The following is an 18141-nucleotide window of genomic DNA, read 5'->3' on the forward strand; positions in this document are numbered from 1 at the left end:
TCAGCTGGTTTGAAGCATCATGATTAAAATGTAGTTTCTTCACCTGGCTCACTGGATCCAGGTAAAGGGGGTGTGACGTCACCAGCTTCACCAAACTCTCTATTTGTTTTAATGGGTTAAATCCAGTGATAAGAAACGGCACCTGTGGGTAAAGCATTTACCTGCAAGGTCCTAATGTTAAAATACTTCATGTTGTCATGAAGCGAAAGGAACTGCGATGACTACATTTCCCATCATCCCTCGTCGTCCGGTCTGAGAGGAAGGAAGATGGCGGCGGTTGATGGACTGGAGCTGCTGTTGCGCTTTTAAAACGGCAGAAAGGCTGTGGATACGGTGTTTCACGGTCGTTTTAATGTCTCAGGAAGAGACAGCAGCGAATCCCAGACGGAGGCTTTGACCCGAGACCGCAGACTGCCGGACCGGACTGAAGGTAACCCGTCAACATACGGCTCCGCCTGCTGCCTTTAGCTCCCTAGCCACTGTGAGCTAAATCAGCTAACTAGCTAGCTGAATTCTTGCTGCCGATGCATCCTTACACACGGTGCACGCGTCTTTTCGGAGGTCAAGGGTCATTTATATGTTTGTGTCAAATCAGATTTAGAAGTTATGGAACGCACACGGCGCAAACTACCACGGTGTTCAGCCAAAGAGCCAGCGGCGTCAGCGTTAATGCTAACACCGGCACCGGAGAGTGAGCTCAGGGACCAGCCACATCAAAGTTTCCTCCTTTCCTATATCAACAGGAGCCAGAGGAGCCAGTGACAGGAGGACACCAGATCAATGTGCTAATGCTGAACACAGCGACTGGTCATGGACTAGAGACAGAGACTGATGTCAGCCCGGAGCTCCTCTGTCCCTTACCACGCTCTCTTTGTTTGTAACTTCACTGACATGTTGGTAAAAGCCAGAGTGAATCAGCAGAACCAGTGAGAGTGGATCAGAGACTGGAGCCCCGTCCTTAGAACAGAGCCAGAAGACCTGTTAGTTTTACTGCAGGTGAGGGACATTCATAATGAAGCTAATGTCTCCATGCCCAAAGAGGTCTGGCTCCTCTGAGATCCGGGCTCCTCTGGGATTCTGTTCCCCTTTGGCTCTGAGGTCTGGCTCCTCTGGGGTCCTGTTCCGATGAGATCCTGCTCCTCAGAAGTCATGGCTGATTGAATTGGTCCTGGGGTATTAGTACTAGTATTGTTAGATGGACAAACAGGAAGACGCTTGTATTCTCAATAAATTGTAGTGAGTAGGGTGGCAGACTGACAGGGTCCTGTCGTGGACATACATGAGATACTGTGCTTAATGTGGGTGACTTGTTTCGTACGTAGCTGTGTGCAGACAGAGCAGAGGATGGATCGTGTGATGTTAGTTGTTTTACTGTTTAACAACAATTGTCAGATTTTCATTGTCAGTTAAATGTGTACTGTCTTTTCCACTAGGTTTATTCCTGGATTCAGCTTCTCCAGCGTGGACCCGCTGTCTGACTTCTGCACCACCAGTTTTCCTGGCCAATGGACTTGACACCAGCACAAGGCTTCAAAAGGAGGCCTGCTGCCTCCTCTTCCCCAAGTGGAGTTAGAGAGATTGCCAGGAGTCCTCCTCCCTGCTCGCCCTCCTTGTCTCTGTCTTCTCCTTCGTCTGATCTGTCATCACCCTTGTCTACATCTTCGTCTGTCTGTGCCAACTTGTGTCAGAACCATGTAAAAGGTCAGACTCAGGGGACAGAGGTGGCAAGGGTGTCCTCCACTTCTGCCTCTCAAGCAACACAGTCTCTCTCCATGTCTACACCCAGCACCACCTCCCTAGATTTCTGCCCTCACGCTTTGGTGCAGCCCAGTCAGGTGTGTGAGGAAGAGGACAGGGAAAGGATGTACGATCCTTTCCATCCCACTGAGGCAGACAAGGAGGGAAGGGTGAAGGGGGAGGAAGGTGAGAAATATGACCCCTTTGACCCCACTGGTTCCCCAGCATCGGACACTGATGACGAGAGCATCAAACTGAGGGGGGTGAAGAGAAAGGCTGAAAGAGGAGATGAGGAGGAGAAAGAGGAAGAACCTCCAGATTCCACTGACACTCTGACTGATCTGCCAAGCCCCTGTCTGGTCACCCAGCTCCCTCTGAGGAGGAGAGTGGACTGTAGCTCCAGCAAGGCTGGAGAGCAGAGGGACAGCGCTGATTCAGATCACTCTGAGATAGAAGAGGGGGAGATAGTTGGGGCAGCTGACAGAGACGGAGGCATTAAGAGAGCAGCTGGAGAAATCCTCCCCCTGAACTCTACCAATGTCTCCTTCTTTGGTTCCAAGCCAGAACGCATCCTCCGGGTGCTGGACGGGGACGGCTTCGTGTCAGTGCGTGCAGAGGGCAGCTGGGAGGTGGACCGGGAGTCTGAGGATGAGCCTGTGGTGGGAGTGGAGGATCTGAGAAGGAAGCTGGTCAGCAGGCGGAAGGAAAGATATCTCTCCTTCCCTGCTTCCTCCCCCCTCTCTCCTCAGCCCCCACCTCCTCCTTCCCATCCTCCAGCTTCTGCACCCTCTTCCCCTCTCACACCTCCTGTGGAGCAAGGCAGCAAGAACCGCAAGTCCTCCAAGAGTTCCAAGGATAGAGACCAACAGAAGAGCAAAGAGAGGAAGGCTGGGGAAAAGGAAGAGAGGAGAAAGAAGAGAAGGAAAGACAAAGAGGGAGGCTGGGAGAGGAGCAAAGAAAAGGAACGAGGGCACAAGACTGGGAAGGAGGTTAAAGGAAGGAGGAGCAGCAGGAGCAGCAGCCGAAAGAGGAAGAAAAGACGGCACAGCAGCCCAGAGGCCTCACGGTCCTGCAACTCTTCAGGCAGAGGGGGCCACACAACACGGTCCTTTTCAAGCTTATCTGAAGAAAGACATCGAGAGAGGGAAAGAGACAAGGACAGAGACAGGGACAGAAGTAGAGACAGAGAGAGAGGAAGAGAGAGAGACAGGGATAGAGAGAGAGAACAAAATCGCACCAGTAGCCATAGAAGAGATGAAAGAGAGCAAGAGTCAAGCTCTAGAAAGAAGGAGCAGGAAAGGAAGGGAAGACAGCATTCAAGCAGCAGAGAGCGGGGCATCTCAAAGAGGTCCAAGAGGAGCAGAGAGAAGAGGGATGGAGACAGAGACAGGCAGCGCGAAAAGGATCGGAGACGGGACGGTCGGCCTGTTGTCCCGCCTTCTATCCAAGACCTCAATGGGTCTGACCTCTTTGCCATCAAGCGAACCATCACAGTCACCACCACCACGACCACCACCACCGTACCTGGCTCCCCAAGACTCGCCCCGACCTCCCCCTGTCGGCCCCTGCAAGACTCTGACAAGCCCCACAAGAGGAAGAAGAAGAGAAAGTGGCACTCAGGTGGAGAGGCGCAGGACCGGGGGAACTGTCGCAGCCGATCGCAGTCGCTCTCACCTCCAAGGTATCACAGCTACGAGTCAGACCGCTATTCGGACAAACTGGAGATTGATGTGTTGTCTTTGGACGGTGAAGCTTTGGACTCAGACTACCCTTCGCTGGAGGATACACCTCCTGCTGCCCTGCCTCCAGAACCACCTGTGCCCAGCCCTAAAACTAAGACTGTACCCAAGACTGGACGACATCACCCCAAGAAGAAATCTCGCACATTAAAGAAAATTGGCCAGTCTGAATCCTCCTCCTCGTCTTCCATCAGAACCAAAAGCAAATGCCTGTCCTCGCTGACAGTCACTTCAGGCTCTGCCTCTGTCTCTTCTGGCCTTCCCTCAGCGAAACGAGCCAAGAAAGTGGGAAAGGACAAAGAGCGGGACAAAAGCAGCAGGAAGGATGTGGGTCGCTCTGGTAAGTCCAAGAAAGAGAGTGGCAGCAGCCGGAAGGGCAAGCTCCAATCCAAAGTATCTGTGCTGGTTCGTGAGGGCGTGAGCAGCACCACGGGGGCTTCGGTCAGCTCTGGAAAGCTGGGCATGGACCTCCTAGGGCCAGGAGGGACAGGGGGGGGTTCTGGGGGCTCCGTGGTGGGAGGCTCCATTGCAGTAGTCTTCTGCAGGGACAATGAGAGCAGGTCTCCGTTCCTCAAACCGTGCTCAGAGCCACTGTCGCTGAGCAGCCGCAATAAGGATCTGGGCAGTGTGGGGAAGCGCAGCAGCCTGGCTGCACCACCATCCTCATTAACCAGTCCTGCTGGACTGAAATCCAAGAAAACTAAACCCAGCTCCATCACATCCACCTCCTCCTCTGCCTCCTCCCCTTCATCATCTCTGGCAACCAAGCGCCGCCGTCGGCTGGCCAAGAAGACAAGAGAAAAGGGCGGAGCTGCAGGGTCAACAGCTGGAGACGGAAGCCAAGCAAAAGCCACGTCCGAGGGCTGGGGTGGAGCCTCCTTAGATGGTCAGTCAGCTGCTGGAGATGGGAGCAAGTCAGTCAGTCCACATACTGGGCCAGCAGGCCCAGCACCCTGTTCTTCCTCCTCTTCCTCCTCCTCCTCCTCCACCAGTGTGCTCCCACCCTCCTCCTCTCCACCACACACGCCTCCACCCTCTATGGCTCCTTTGAGGGACACCAGGGATTCTTCGCCAGACTCTCAGACTGTGGACAGTAGCTGTAAGACTCCAGACCCTTCTTTCCTAGCCGAGGACTGTCCAACTCAGACCAGCCCCACACTCCCAACGTCCAGTCCATCCAGCCTGTCCACCCCCCAGGGAGCCGGTCTCAGCATTGCCTTGTCTACACCCACAGCTAAGCCTCCTCCTCCAGATGATGCACCCAAATCTCTGGCCTCACCTCCCTGCTCGTCTTCTTCGGGAGGCTGTGGTCTCACTTCCCTGTCTCTGCCTCTGTCTTCGTCAGACCCCTCCTCCTCCTCTGTGTCCTCTTCATCTGCTAGTAAGCCCCCCCCTCCTCCTCCCCCTCCAGCAGCATCTGCCCTCCCATGGAGTCTGCAGACTGGGGTGGACTGCACAACCGGTGGAGTCCTAGCATGTAAGTTGACACAGATGACCCCCCTATCTGTGTCACAGATGTGTGACACAGATTATTTTAAAGAGTAGTTTCATTTATGCAGAAGAGTTGAGATGTAAGGGTCCAACCTGTGACAGAAAACACATAATTTTGTTGCTTTTACCTTTATTATTGTGTTGTGTCTGGTGGTGAACTGGTTTGTTTGTCCTGCAACTCAAAGGTGACATGGTGGTTTACCTGATTCAGGTGTCTCCAGGGTGGTCTTCATAATGTGTAGTGAAACACACAGAAACCAGTGGCTTGTTGAGGTTCTGGTTTTTGGTCATTCAGGACCCTCAGCTCAGCATAACATTCCTCCATCAGTCACAGGTCTGTCCTTGTGGTGTGATCTTTAGGTGTCTGAACATCCAAGTCATGTAACACTGAATCCACTGTCCTAACTCAGTAGATCCTACAGTCACTTTGTTAGCTTTAGTTTTGGCCACACCAGACTCAGACTGACCCCTGTGATGGTTGATCAGACCCTGTTGTAGTTTGAGTTGTACTTTGAAGAAAGATGAAGAAGTCACGTCGGTGCAACCTCATGAAATAGGTTATTAGGTTAAACACTGGCTGAGAGAAGATGTGAAATATGACACGTTACATGTTGATATGTTCTTCTTCCTCTGCTCAGTGACGGCGCTGCTCTTCAAGATGGAGGAGGCCAACATTGCTAGCAGAGCCAAAGCACAAGAGTTCATTCAGGCAACCAGCCAGGTGAGCGTGCTCAGTCAGCGGACTCTTCAGGACTCACACAGTTTCTCTGTCACTGTCATTCTGAGTTTTGTATTTAGTTTTTTTTATTGAGAAATAACGTATTTTTAGATATTCAGAAAAAATAAACTCATGTTTGAATGAGACAGAAAAGAAACAAGCATCCTCTTTTACCTTCATTCACTAAACACAACAGAATCTGTGAGACCTCACAGACTGAACCTGTCACTGTGGCTCAGTGTTTGTTGAACTCACTGCTGCAGGTGAATGTACCTGTTTGTTGACAAGTACCAGATCTCATCTACTCTGTCTCATGTTTCTGATGCAGATTCTCTCACAGGCCAATCAGAGCCAGGCCCAGCAGCACGCTCCCCCTTCCTCAGCCTCCTCCTCCTCCTCACAGATCCCTCCCCCTCCTTCTCTCCCTCCGCCTCCTGGTCTGAGCCCAGCCCAGTTCATCCTCCACAGCTCCCTCCCGTTGGTTGGCTGCACCAAAACTCCACCCTCTCACCTGCACCCCTCCATAAGTGGTGGCTGTGCACAGACCCCGCCCCCTATTATGCCAGTGGGGCTGTCAGGAGTGACTGGGAGCTCTGGTGACACTGGATGGGACAGTGAGAGTAAAGACCCTGATAAGGTACAGGTGCAGGTCATGAACATGTGAGGCTCGATCAGTGACCCAAAATCTTTTCAGTCTGTTATTATCTTGTTAATGACTCACAGCATATATTCACCACAGCAGCTGTAACTACACAACGATAGTCACACGTGTTCGACTAAGTGATGTAATGTTTGGGTAACAAGTGAAAACATGGGACAGAAGAAGAAGAAGCTTGGTTTAAAAACAACATAGGACCTTTTTAAACCTGGTGTTGACCTGTGGAGGGAATAGAGCTCCTCCCTCCTCAGCTCTGATGATGACCACTAACAGACTGCTCACATCTCATGACCTCAACACACTTGTTTTGATTGTGAGGAACTCTACTTTTTCATGCTGTTTCAATTATTTCCCTCTGTCCTTCATACATAGTCATTATTTCTTCTGCTGCTGCAAGTATCCAAGTAATAAATATAATAATATAATAGCTGAGGTGGTGAGCTGCTCATAATATAACAAATAGTGAATGAAAACAGTGTTTCTGCGGAGTAATGAACTTAGTGTTGTGACCATGAACCATTATACTGTGGAGGTGTTAGTTTGCAGTAGCTGGGGAAATTAAAAAAACCTGCCTGCTATGTATTGTGTGATGTGTTATCCTCTTTTTAATGTTGCATAGCACTTACACTGTGTTTGTAAAAGCACATTACTAATGAAATAGTGTTTTTATTGTTTTGTCGTTAATTTAACATGTTTGTTCGCTGAATTGCCCAGTACCTGAAGAAGCTGCATACCCAGGAGCGAGCAGTGGAGGAGGTGAAGCTTGCCATCAAACCTTACTATCAGCGCAAAGACATCAACAAGGACGAATACAAAGACATCCTCAGGAAGGCTGTGCATAAGGTCAGTACACACCTCAGTGACATTTGGGACAGGAAAACACTTGGTGAATGTGTGTGTACCTCAGTGTACATCTTACTGATTGAATGTGTGTGTACCTCAGTGCACATCTGAAAATATATACAAGGGGTTAACCTCCTTCTGGGCTGCACTCAGCTGGATGTAGACCTCTTCTAGGAGAGTAGCCACAGACCTGAATCACCTCCATCTATAGACAGTTTGTCTGACTGTGGACTGATGAAGATCTGAACTCTCTGAGACTCTGTGACCCTTTCAGCTAAATGCTCATTACCTCTTCTTCACCCTCACTGACTGACTCCTGAGGTCTGTACTATGAAGCAGGATCTGAGGTCATCCAGGTAACTTCAGGTTTAACTTCTACTCCTACTTAAGTCCTACTGGTGGTTACTTGTTACCAGGGTAAATCACCATAGTAACGGATGCTGAGCTCCTAACCTGCTGTGGATTAGATCAGAACCTGTCATCAGACAAACTAATGACCAATCAGATACATGGCAAAAACTGAGTCATCATCTCTACAGGATCCTGACTGGGACAAAAGAGTTGAGAATAAAGTCTAATGATAAAGATCAGTAGATGTTTGTATAGATCAGTGGATGTTCTTATGTTGGAGTTTTTCCATGTGTCCACTCTGGTTTTAAAACAGAGCTTCTAACAAACAGAGGAGAGTTTAACACTAAATAACTCCATCAGAACTATTAGAGCTTCATCTGAACTGAACACAGATTCTTTAATCCACAGGATCCTGACAGTGATGAAGCTGTGACTCTCATCTTCATCACTGCAGCTCAGAATAACATGAGGAGACTCTGTGAGCAGAAATGGAATAAAAACAAAACTTCTGATGTCTTTGATCAGATCAATGATGCACACACTGATCAATATTTCATCATTACTTCTCTCCTCTTTCTCAAATTAACTTCTTCTCTCATTGCCCTCACACATACACTCCAGTGGCCACACTGACCACACACAGAAACATAATTAAATTAAAATTCTGTCCCACATTTAAGCAATAACCTGTTAGTTGTGTCTCATTGTTTTGTGTTACTGTGTGAATACACGTTGAAGCAGCAGTGGTACAATGTTTGTTCCTCCACTGAAACCATGTGAACAAACTGAAGTGTTGTTGTTGAACTGAACTGTGTGATCTCACTGTCTCAGATCTGCCACAGCCGCACTGGAGAGATCAACCCGGTCAAAGTCAGCAACCTTGTGAAGCTCTATGTGCAGCGCTACAAATACTTCCGGAAACATGGACGCAAAATGGATGAGGAGGAGAGGGAGGACAGGGAGCCTGGAGTGCTGCATTCCTCTGCCTGAGAGGAGACTTTAGAAATGTTCCTCCACACCGCCTTCTGCTCAAGACCTGGACCATCCTCTGTTATGTCTGATATTTTTATTGCTTTCATAGCCACCTCATCTGTTTTTATGTGATCTTATAGAAGTCTTTTCCCTCTCTCTGTGATCTCACTGTAAATATGTCTCATTTAGAAAATGTATCTCATATAAAATGTTGAGGAGGTGGATGCTGTCATGCACATCTGTGTGATTTAATACAGTCCAGCACACCAACCCTGCAGTAAATACCACCTGTGTGAAGTGTATAGTTTTTAGTTTTGTTGATGTCTCATTAGAAGCTTCACAGCGGTGGTACTGTTCACAGGGAGTTTTTCAGCAGCAGTGGAGTAGGTGTCCATGCTGGTTTGTCCTCCCCATCCCCGTGTATATCAGAGTACCAGCTGAGGGGAGGTGTAATACTGGGTCGCACACATTAAAGTATATTGTACAACGCTGAAGGACACTAACAGCCCCTCTGTCACAGACAGGATGTAAGCTGACCTGTCGGTGAGCTGGAGGCTGGACCCTGAAGGTTCAGACACACTGACCTCAGTCCTTTGACTCTGCTGTCTGTGTGTTGTGTGCATGTGTTAGTGAGGTTGAGAAAGTTGCTAAATCTCTTTATAAAATGACTTGACCAACAAAATATAAATGTTGCTTGAAAACCAGTACAGATTGGAGTGATCTTATTGGTTTAGTATGTGGGATGGAAGCTCTGGAGCTGGGAAGCTGCTGACTCTGGTTTGGAGACAAAGTACGTCATGTGTGGAGAGCTTCCGCCTTTGATCCTGACACTGAGCATGAAGCAGCACAGTTCCAGCTCCACACTGACTCAGAATCAGGTTTATTACTAAATAGGTTTTCACATAAAATGAAGTTGATTTGTTTTGGTGCATAAAAATGAACATAGAAGAAAAAATATAAAGAAAAATAAAGCAAAAACAAATCCTACAGGCCTGGTATCAGAAATATAGATATTTTCCCCCCAATAAAGTATGTGATAAAATATTAAACAATAATTATTAATAATTCTAAATATATGCAGTAGGAATGGGGGGAATGTACAGTAGCTCCCAGTTAGACCAAGAAGAACAGCTGATTTGAATGATTGACCTCTGAGTATTGAGGCGTTCACAGGAAGCCTTTTCAGGGGACCACAGTCTGGAGCTGTAGCTTATACCTAATACACGTTTCTCATCTGAGAGTCGGGCGTAAATCCCGTCGATCACCGCAGTTACGCTGCGGCGCTGCAGATTACGGCAGCGTCGTCTCTTTACGGCAGCCCGCCATTTTACTCGAGGAGAACAGAAAGACTCGCACGCATCGAGCTAACCTGCGGCCACATAGTGTGTCTCACAGACGATCGCTTCTACTGGTTGTTTATCCTCCTTTTAAGCGTGAGTTGGTCCAGGAGACCTGCGGACACCGGAAGCTCCTTCCCCCGGCCCATGGTGTGACATTTATCTGACATCGGAGGAGAGACGGTAAGAGTCAAACTCGAGGCTCCTTGTTAGCATAATTAGCTGGGTGACTAATGCTAAAGCGATAAACTACGGGGTGTCTAAGATATTAAAATCGGGGTGAAAACGATTGTAGCCAAACGTCTGATTACAATTTGACGCCGTGTTTAAAAAGTGTTGCCTCGTCGGTTTAAAGACGTCCACAGAGGCCCCAAAGCGGCACAGTCACGGAGGATGAACTTTAGCACGCGATGCTAGTTGTCCTTCCGCCGCTGGCTTTGGCCCGCCGTGTACCGTTAGCATCCTGCAGAGTATCGGGCGTTACTCACACATGTGGCTCCTTATTCAGGTGAAAGATGACCCAGTTTCTCCCCCCGAACCTGCTGGCCCTCTTTGCGCCGCGGGACCCTATACCGTTCCTGCCTCAGCTGGAAAAGCTGCCCCATGAGAAGCATCACAACCAGCCGTATAGCGGCATCGCTCCGTTCATCAGGCACTTCGAGGTGAACACTAACCCGTGTGATACTCTGAATGCTCTGTTTATATCCTCTTATTTCTCAGTGCTTCATCTCCCTGTGTTTGTCTTTAGGACCCTAGAGATGCTCCTCCACCAACAAGGGCAGAGACTCGCGAGGAGCGGCTGGAGAGAAAGGTGAGTTATTCAGGAGGGGCCCCATTGATGAGTGGTCTCTGTGTATACTCAGGAGAAGTTTTAACTTTTTGGTCCTGGCTCCTGATGCTACACATACGTGTGTGTGAGAGAGAGTAAGTGTATAAGCCATCAATGACCGAATCAGGGTCAGGACAGGAAGTGATTATTAGAAGAACAGCTGTTTTGGTTGCAGGATACTGAACCATCTTCAGTCTAAAGGTTGATCATTGTGGACAAAGTTTAATGTTGTACTCATATTTATGTGAAATATCCTGATTGAGATATGATGTCACACTTAAAATGTAGCAACAGTCAAAATTAAGCATTTTTCAAACAGTAATACTAAAGTCAGTTACTTCACAAAGTGTTTTATTGATCAGAACCAATCAATCACTGATCACTGCATTAGAATAAAGAAACAAATAATAGAGGATGATTTTTTTCCCCTGTCTTTTTCCACACTTCTTCACAGCTCAGTTCCCTCTGTCTCCCCCTCAGTGTTGGGTCAGTTTAACATGACATGTCTTAACATGTCCTCTGTCATCTGCTCTGATTATTCAATATGAGTAATTCTGGATTATTGTCTTACATGTTATCCAACACAGTACTGTTTATACAGGTGTTTTCTAAGCGGAGTCTCTGACATTAACACTTCACAGGATAAGAAACTGAGGCTCGTCTAATAGTTCAGCTCCACATTCATTCATTACAACAGACACTCTAAACAGAGAGTACCAGTGGAACCACAGTCTCTCCCAGAGTGTTGCATTATGGGTTGTTTGTAGCTTTAATGTTGCTATGCTAGTGAGTGTTTTGAAGTCTGAATTAATCAGCCGTAAAGTGCCATGTTAGACCAGTTGAACCTGCAGGAATTTCTGAAGGCTGCTGTCACATGATCAGCTGCCACAGAGGAAAAAATTAATGACGGGTGAAAACCAGTTCACAGCGTCTCTAACGTCTTTACAGCAGAAGTAAAGCGTCACAGACGATGAGCTCAGAGACTGAAGTGTTAAAGTGTTTATGAGGAGTCAACTCAGTCAGCTGACAGTTACCTCAGTGATCTGTCTACAGGCCTCTTGTAAACACTGGGAGGACGAGGACATCACTCAGTTCTGTGTCCTCAGCCTCTAACGGCTCCTTCAGTGTTTGAAGGTTCAGACAGAGGCTGAGATCACAGATGAGTTAGTGATGTCAGGAGGCGGGAACATCAGAGTGTTTCTATCTCTGAGCTGAACCTCGTGTTGCTACCATCTCAAATCTGACAACATTCAGAAACATGACAGCCTGGTCAGACTGAGCTCTACACAACAGTCAGCAGGTGCTGGTGTTCACTCAACACAACAAACCACCCCCACACAGTAAAGAGGAGCAGGTCTGACAGGGAGTGGCTTCACAAAGGTATCACTAATGAAATCATGAACCTAGTGCACACCCTTGTAGCACACAGGGCTGCAGGTTGCTGCTCATCTTATCTTATCTCATCTAATCTTGCTTTGCAGAGGCGGGAGAAGATCGAGAGGAGACAAGCAGTGGTGGAAACAGAACTCAAGCTCTGTAAGTTTCCATGGTAATGTCTAGTACATCCTGTTTTCACTGAGTGGTCTGCTGGTTTAAACTGATCCTGGTGTCCTTTTTGCTTTCTGTCAGGGGACCCCCATAATGACCCGAATGCGCAAGGGGATGCCTTCAAGACCTTGTTTGTTGCCCGAGTGGTGAGTGTTGAAAGCACAGTCATTGTGTTGTTGTGACTGTAATAAGGTCTGATGTGTGATAGTGTTCTGTCTCTGCTGTAGAACTACGACACCACAGAGTCCAAGCTCCGGAGAGAGTTTGAGGTCTACGGCCCCATCAAACGGGTACGAGCAGCTGTCTGTGACGTGTGGTAGTAAATGTACACTTAATGATCTCAAACTTGACATGGATGGCAGGGTGGTTTGTTTGTTTGTTTGTTTGTTCTGTTGTGTCGGTGTGATGCAAATTGTAAAAAGTTGTAATGGGCAACACAATAATGACAGAAACATGCTGAGCTGATGGTTGTACATGAGGACGCTGGTGTTAACATGTTGTTGATTGTCACACACACACACACAGAGCAGGTGTTGTGGGTCTGTGTACGTAACCACTGTTTCTGTCTGTTCAGATCTACATTGTCTACAACAAGCGGACGGGGAAGCCTCGGGGCTACGCCTTCATTGAGTATGAGCATGAGCGGGACATGCACTGTGAGTACCTCTGTAGAGTCTGTGTGATCACATGTTGATCTGTGAGCTGCAGGGCGGGATCTTCAGCTGACCCCCCTCCTGTACTCTGTGGATGTTACTGTAGTGATAGGGGGTGCAGCTCTAACACCTGTGCAGGTGACCACCACCTAATGAGTAAATTGGTTATGGCGTCAAACTGACGTATGTTTGCATGTTGAGATCAGCGTCTGGTGGTTGTGTGATGTGTGTGTCTGTGTCATCAGTTGACTAATAGTCTGGCTGAGGAGGGAGTGGCTTCATTCAGTGGGGCATCATGGGAAAGAAGCAGGAGGTAGAAGTGTTTACTCTGTGACCCTGACCTGTCTGCCTGTCAAAGGGCTCATTGTGTTTTAAGTGTCAGGCTCTGGAAGAGCAGCTTTCCTGGGTGGACTATTGGTAAGCACAAGGTCAGACTGGTCACCGAGAACTGAACCGGGTCTGAACAGGGACTGTATGGAAACCATCTTTGTATGACTAGGAGCTGGTTTCAAAGTTTTACTGGTGGTCTCCAACCCTGGTCATGGTGAGATTAGAGCAGCTTCACGTTTACAGCTGGTGGTGCTGCCACAGTGAAAACCACCACGGTCTCATTAGACCAGTGAATGGTGCATCTGACTCAGTGACATCATTCTGGGTCATCAGTCCATCAGCTCTTCAAGACCAGAGTTGCTGAATCACAGCTTTGTAGTGACAGCGGGGGGTGAGGTGCGGGGGGATGTGGGGCTCAACAGTGTATTAACTGTGTGTTGTTCTCATTGCCACTGCAGCCGCCAATCTGTGATGGCTATTGGCCAGAGCTGGCTGGCAGATGATGATGGTTATGATACATCTACACCCTACTACCACAGCTCAGTATATGGTTGGTATAATGGGTTTGTATGATGGGTAAGATTTCTTTCCACCCTCCATCTCCTACATAGGGAAGAGGAGCTACGTTCAATGGGTAAAGCGTCTTTCAAGCCCTCAACAGTTTCAGAGTCATTGTAACCACTGGGATTTCAGGCTTTGACCATTGAACGAACCCCTGACCAGTCATGTGTTAACTGTTGCCCAGTGATTCTGCCCTTTATGTTAAAGCCACCTCAGGTTACTGAGGGCCCCTGCTTCAGAAAGATTCAGCTGTACGGAGGGTCAAAGATCCAGATGTTGTCACACAGCTGTCAGTCTCAGAGCAGTTACATGTAGTGAAGTGTGAACACAGGTCTGTCTATAAAAAACACAGTGACTGAGTGACACTGAGGAGGGTCAGCGCTCATTAGTCTTCTCTGATAGTTCACTGGAAAATAATCATATGACTTTGTTAGACTCAGGTGTTCAGCTGTCAATCAAAAAGTTTTGCCAGGTGTAAATGAATGAAGCAGAACATGAACTTAACTGACATGAATTAATGAGGTTCACTGCCTGTGCTGCTCTTTACTCACCTGACTGGTTATGAAGACTAATTATCTTAATTATCTTCATACAGATTAGATTAGACAGGTTGACTCTCACCTGACAGGTTGTAAAGACTAATTCTCTTAATTATTAATGATGTTGTTATTGGTTGACTCTGTGCTGGCTTTAACAGAAAAGGCAGATGAGGGGAATCCTCTTGGTAAATCAATGAATGGGTTAATTCATACATTATTGATTCACTATATAAGTAAAGGTAGAGTGTAGTTACTGTAGCCTCACAGATGAATTCATGATTGTCACAGAAACAGTTTCATGTCCTTACCTAGGCTGAGACACTGGACACCTTCAGTCAGTGTAGATCCAACACAGGCCAGAGTCAGGAACACGATTTCACTCATCCTCAGTTAAAGACGACTCCTGTCAGGAATGTAGCCCCGTGTTTGTTCTGTTTGTTTGTTTCACTTGGTCAGTTCTGGTAGGACTGGTGGGGGTTTGGTAAGGCCCTGTCCTTGGTTGGGATGGTGTCATCCTCAGTGAAGTGGAGGGGTTCTGGTAAGGCCCCTGATAGAGGTGTTGTGACAGTGTGTATTCTGAGGCAGAGGGGTTTGGTAAAGCCCTGAGACAGGGACAGACTGTCGTCAGTGAAGGGATATGGTAAGACCACAGTCAGGGTGAGGGAGTGTGGTAAGGCCCTCAGAGTTCATGGTGCATCTGAAGGGTTCTGGTAAGGCCCTGTCCCCAGAAAAACATCAGCACATCAGACCAGGACGAACCGCCTGGATCTCACCCTTGATCTTACTCGATGGACTGATAGACTGTTGCGTGGTGTAACTGGGGGGCGGGGGTGGACACATGTACATCAGGTTGGAAATAAACCAGATATTGATAGAAGCTACAAGTCAACAATCATCCAATCTAATCCAAAAAATACTGTTAATGGTGCAGTCAGTGGCAGCTGATCAGTGACCAACCATTAATCAATGATCAATGAGAAGATCTGAAAGGTCAAACTTAAGATTGAACTTGAGCTCAGTGAGCTGCTCTGTCCTGATAGAGCTCAGGTGTTTGACAGGTAGTGAACAGACAACACACCTGATAACTGCAGTGTCTCTGCAGGTTAAACTCAGATCTGAAGTCAATGTGTCACTGACTGGTCTGTCTTAGTCAGCCCTAAGTCTGTCATTAGAGGTGTGACGTGTCGCTCTGCTGGTTCAGGACTGGTAAACATGAACAAGTCCACACAATGTAGACCGTCTTGTTAGACGCCACTGTCACTGACTGTAGACAGTGAAACTGAAGCTGGGTTTTAATCTGTAACATTTCACTCACCGGGTGGAAGGAAGTCTACTCCCATTATCCTTCGGCTTTTACCCAGAGAGCAGCCCTCTGGCCCCGCCTGCTCCTGGTCAGTATCATAATGCACTGTTTGTTTCCTTGGCCACAGTGATGGGTCGTACTCCACCTCACCTCTCTCTTCCCTCTCCCCGTTCCTCTCCTCCAGCCGCCTACAAACACGCAGACGGGAAGAAGATCGACGGCAGACGGGTGCTGGTGGACGTGGAGCGAGGACGCACGGTCAAAGGATGGCACCCTCGCAGGCTGGGTCAGCTGACACCTTCATATTGTTCCTGCTTTGTCTTAGCATTCAGTGTTTCAACACATAGTGTTCACACCCCTTCACTTTTAAAATTGATAACATTTCCCATCAATCAACAGAATAACAAAATGAAAACATCAGATTTCTGCAGAGTTTTTTAAGGTGATACTTTGTTGATATCCATCAGAAGATATATTTGTGATTTTAAGAACCAAAACCATTTCAGTGTAGTTTTACATCTCCTCTCTCAGGCTTCTCTACGGAGCTCTAGTAACAACAGATCAGTCAGCCTATCAGAAGATAGGCTTGAAACCCACCGCCACCTGCTGACCTACAGACTCAAAGACCAGATACCTGTAAATTCTATGCTTTAGCCAGGTGTTGAATCTTTGTTGCCATGGTAACTGTGCAGTGCTGTGAGCTCAGTAGTGTAGCTACAGTGTAAACGGGTGTATCTGACGGTTTATCCGAGCCTTGTCTCAGCAACCTGACTGAAGGTCACATGGTGCAGAGGTGGACGACTCGTCTTCACAAACCAGTGTCGGCTTTTAACTCATGTCACCCAACACACAGTTGACTAATATTTTGTCTGTTTCCTGAACCAGGTGGTGGATTGGGTGGTACGAGGAGAGGTGGCGCTGATGTCAACATCAAGCACTCTGGACGAGATGACGCATCACGTTACGACGATCGCCCTCTGGGCGGGTGAGTCCTCTCAGGGAACACCTGTCGTTTGGTATAAAACTGTGTTCAGTGTGAAACGGTCTTCATTTTGCCCTGACTCCTCACAGTGATCGGGACCGCGGAGATCGGAGGGAGCGCAGCCGGGAGCGAGACCGTGACAAGGACAGAGATCGTCGGAGGTCCCGATCCCGTGAACGCCGTCGACGTACCCGTTCCCGTGAGAGAGAGAGGGAGAGAGACAGGCAGGTTGGAGGAGGAGAAGATGGCAGTGGCAGTGGTAGTGGTCGGCGTCGAGAGCGAGAGAGGGAGCGTGGGGGGGCAGTGGGAGGAGACAGCAGGAGCAGAGAGAGGAGTCGAGACAGGAAGAGAAGGAGCAGGAGCCGGGATCGAAAGAGGGACAGGGAGAGAGGCAAGGGTCTGGATGGGGAGGAGGTGGGCCAGGGAGATGGTGCCCCTGAGGGTGGGGAGCGGACGCTGGAAGAACATGAAGGAGAAGTGGGCGAGGGCATGGAGGAGCGTAGAGACAGGGACAGAGAAAGGGACAGGGACCGAAGGCGTAGCCACAGGGACAGAGACCGGCGCAGGGGGGACCGGGACAGAGACAGGGAGCACAAAAGGGAGAGGGGGGAGCGAGACAGAGGGGACCGCAGGGAAGAGCGCCATGGGTCCCTACGAGATGACATGGGCCCCCAGGATGATATGGGCAATGAGGATGAAGGAGGGGCACCGCCACACATGGAAGAGTACAGTCAGGATGGGATGATGATGGACCAGCAGTCGGTGCCATCAGCTGACGGATACGGCTCCGGTGAGAACGGCTACAAGATGGAGGCTCCAGGAGATGAGTACTGAGATGACCCCTCTTCCAGCAGACCCCCACTCATGCCTTGACCTTCTTCCAGGGCTCGAGGTCTACATGAGGTCAGGGACTCCTCAGACGTCTAGTTAGCTTTCCTCCTCTTGATATTGTTGCACACAGTTGATGCATATAATTGATGTGATCTCACTAAAAGTTGCAGCTTCCCTGCATTGCCCAACTAATCCGTGCCACTCAATGTTACCAGATTACCTTAGTGATTCAAGATAGGTTTTTTTTTTTTTTTTTTTTTTTCTCCTCTCCCTTGGCCTGGGATGAAGTGAACTGTAAAGGAATGAGCTCGGTTAGTCTTTTATTTCCATCTTCATGCAGCAGTGACACTGTTGGCTTGTCTGGACCCAGGTTCTGCTCGATGTCTGTGAAGTTGAAGGAAACATGCTGTGACAGTGGAGGGCTGTTTATTCTGTTTATTCATTCTGGAATATTTTTTTTATGTCTGCTGTTTGTATGTTAGATTTGCAGGGTCATTTTAATAAAGATGTGACTGAAAGTCTGAGCTGCTCAACTGTGTTTTACTGTCCCTCACATCCTGTGACTTCACTGCTGTTTTAAATGTTTTAGAAAGGTGACCATTGTTTTCCCTTCTTTACCTCACAGTATGACACGGTTCTGGAGAGACACTAATGATAATTAAGTTGTTATTACACATTTTGACACGTGATCACTGTGTTGAACAACTTCATAGTCTGGT

General features: G+C 48.2%; 2 protein-coding genes across 2 annotated transcripts; both read left to right on the forward strand.

Annotated features, from left to right (window-relative positions):
- Positions 1-233: 233 nt before the first annotated feature.
- On the forward strand, positions 234-9213 carry scaf1 (SR-related CTD-associated factor 1). Its single transcript, XM_071501423.1, has 6 exons — positions 234-430; positions 1434-4953; positions 5606-5688; positions 6014-6322; positions 7058-7186; positions 8369-9213. The coding sequence occupies exons 2-6, from the start codon at positions 1506-1508 to the stop codon at positions 8525-8527; spliced, it is 4128 nt and encodes a 1375-aa protein (XP_071357524.1). The 5' UTR covers positions 234-430; positions 1434-1505; the 3' UTR covers positions 8528-9213.
- A 605-nt stretch (positions 9214-9818) lies between these two features.
- On the forward strand, positions 9819-17946 carry snrnp70 (small nuclear ribonucleoprotein 70 (U1)). Its single transcript, XM_071501424.1, has 10 exons — positions 9819-10029; positions 10355-10508; positions 10595-10657; positions 12157-12211; positions 12305-12369; positions 12451-12513; positions 12798-12879; positions 15794-15895; positions 16495-16594; positions 16681-17946. The coding sequence occupies exons 2-10, from the start codon at positions 10362-10364 to the stop codon at positions 17423-17425; spliced, it is 1422 nt and encodes a 473-aa protein (XP_071357525.1). The 5' UTR covers positions 9819-10029; positions 10355-10361; the 3' UTR covers positions 17426-17946.
- The last annotated feature ends 195 nt before the right edge of the window (positions 17947-18141 follow it).

Source organism: Trachinotus anak, unplaced genomic scaffold (assembly GCF_046630095.1).
Source record: "Trachinotus anak isolate AG129_WGS33_773 ecotype Australia unplaced genomic scaffold, CSIRO_AGI_Tana_v1 ptg000017l, whole genome shotgun sequence".
In the NCBI taxonomy this organism is placed as follows: Eukaryota; Metazoa; Chordata; class Actinopteri; order Carangiformes; family Carangidae; genus Trachinotus; species Trachinotus anak.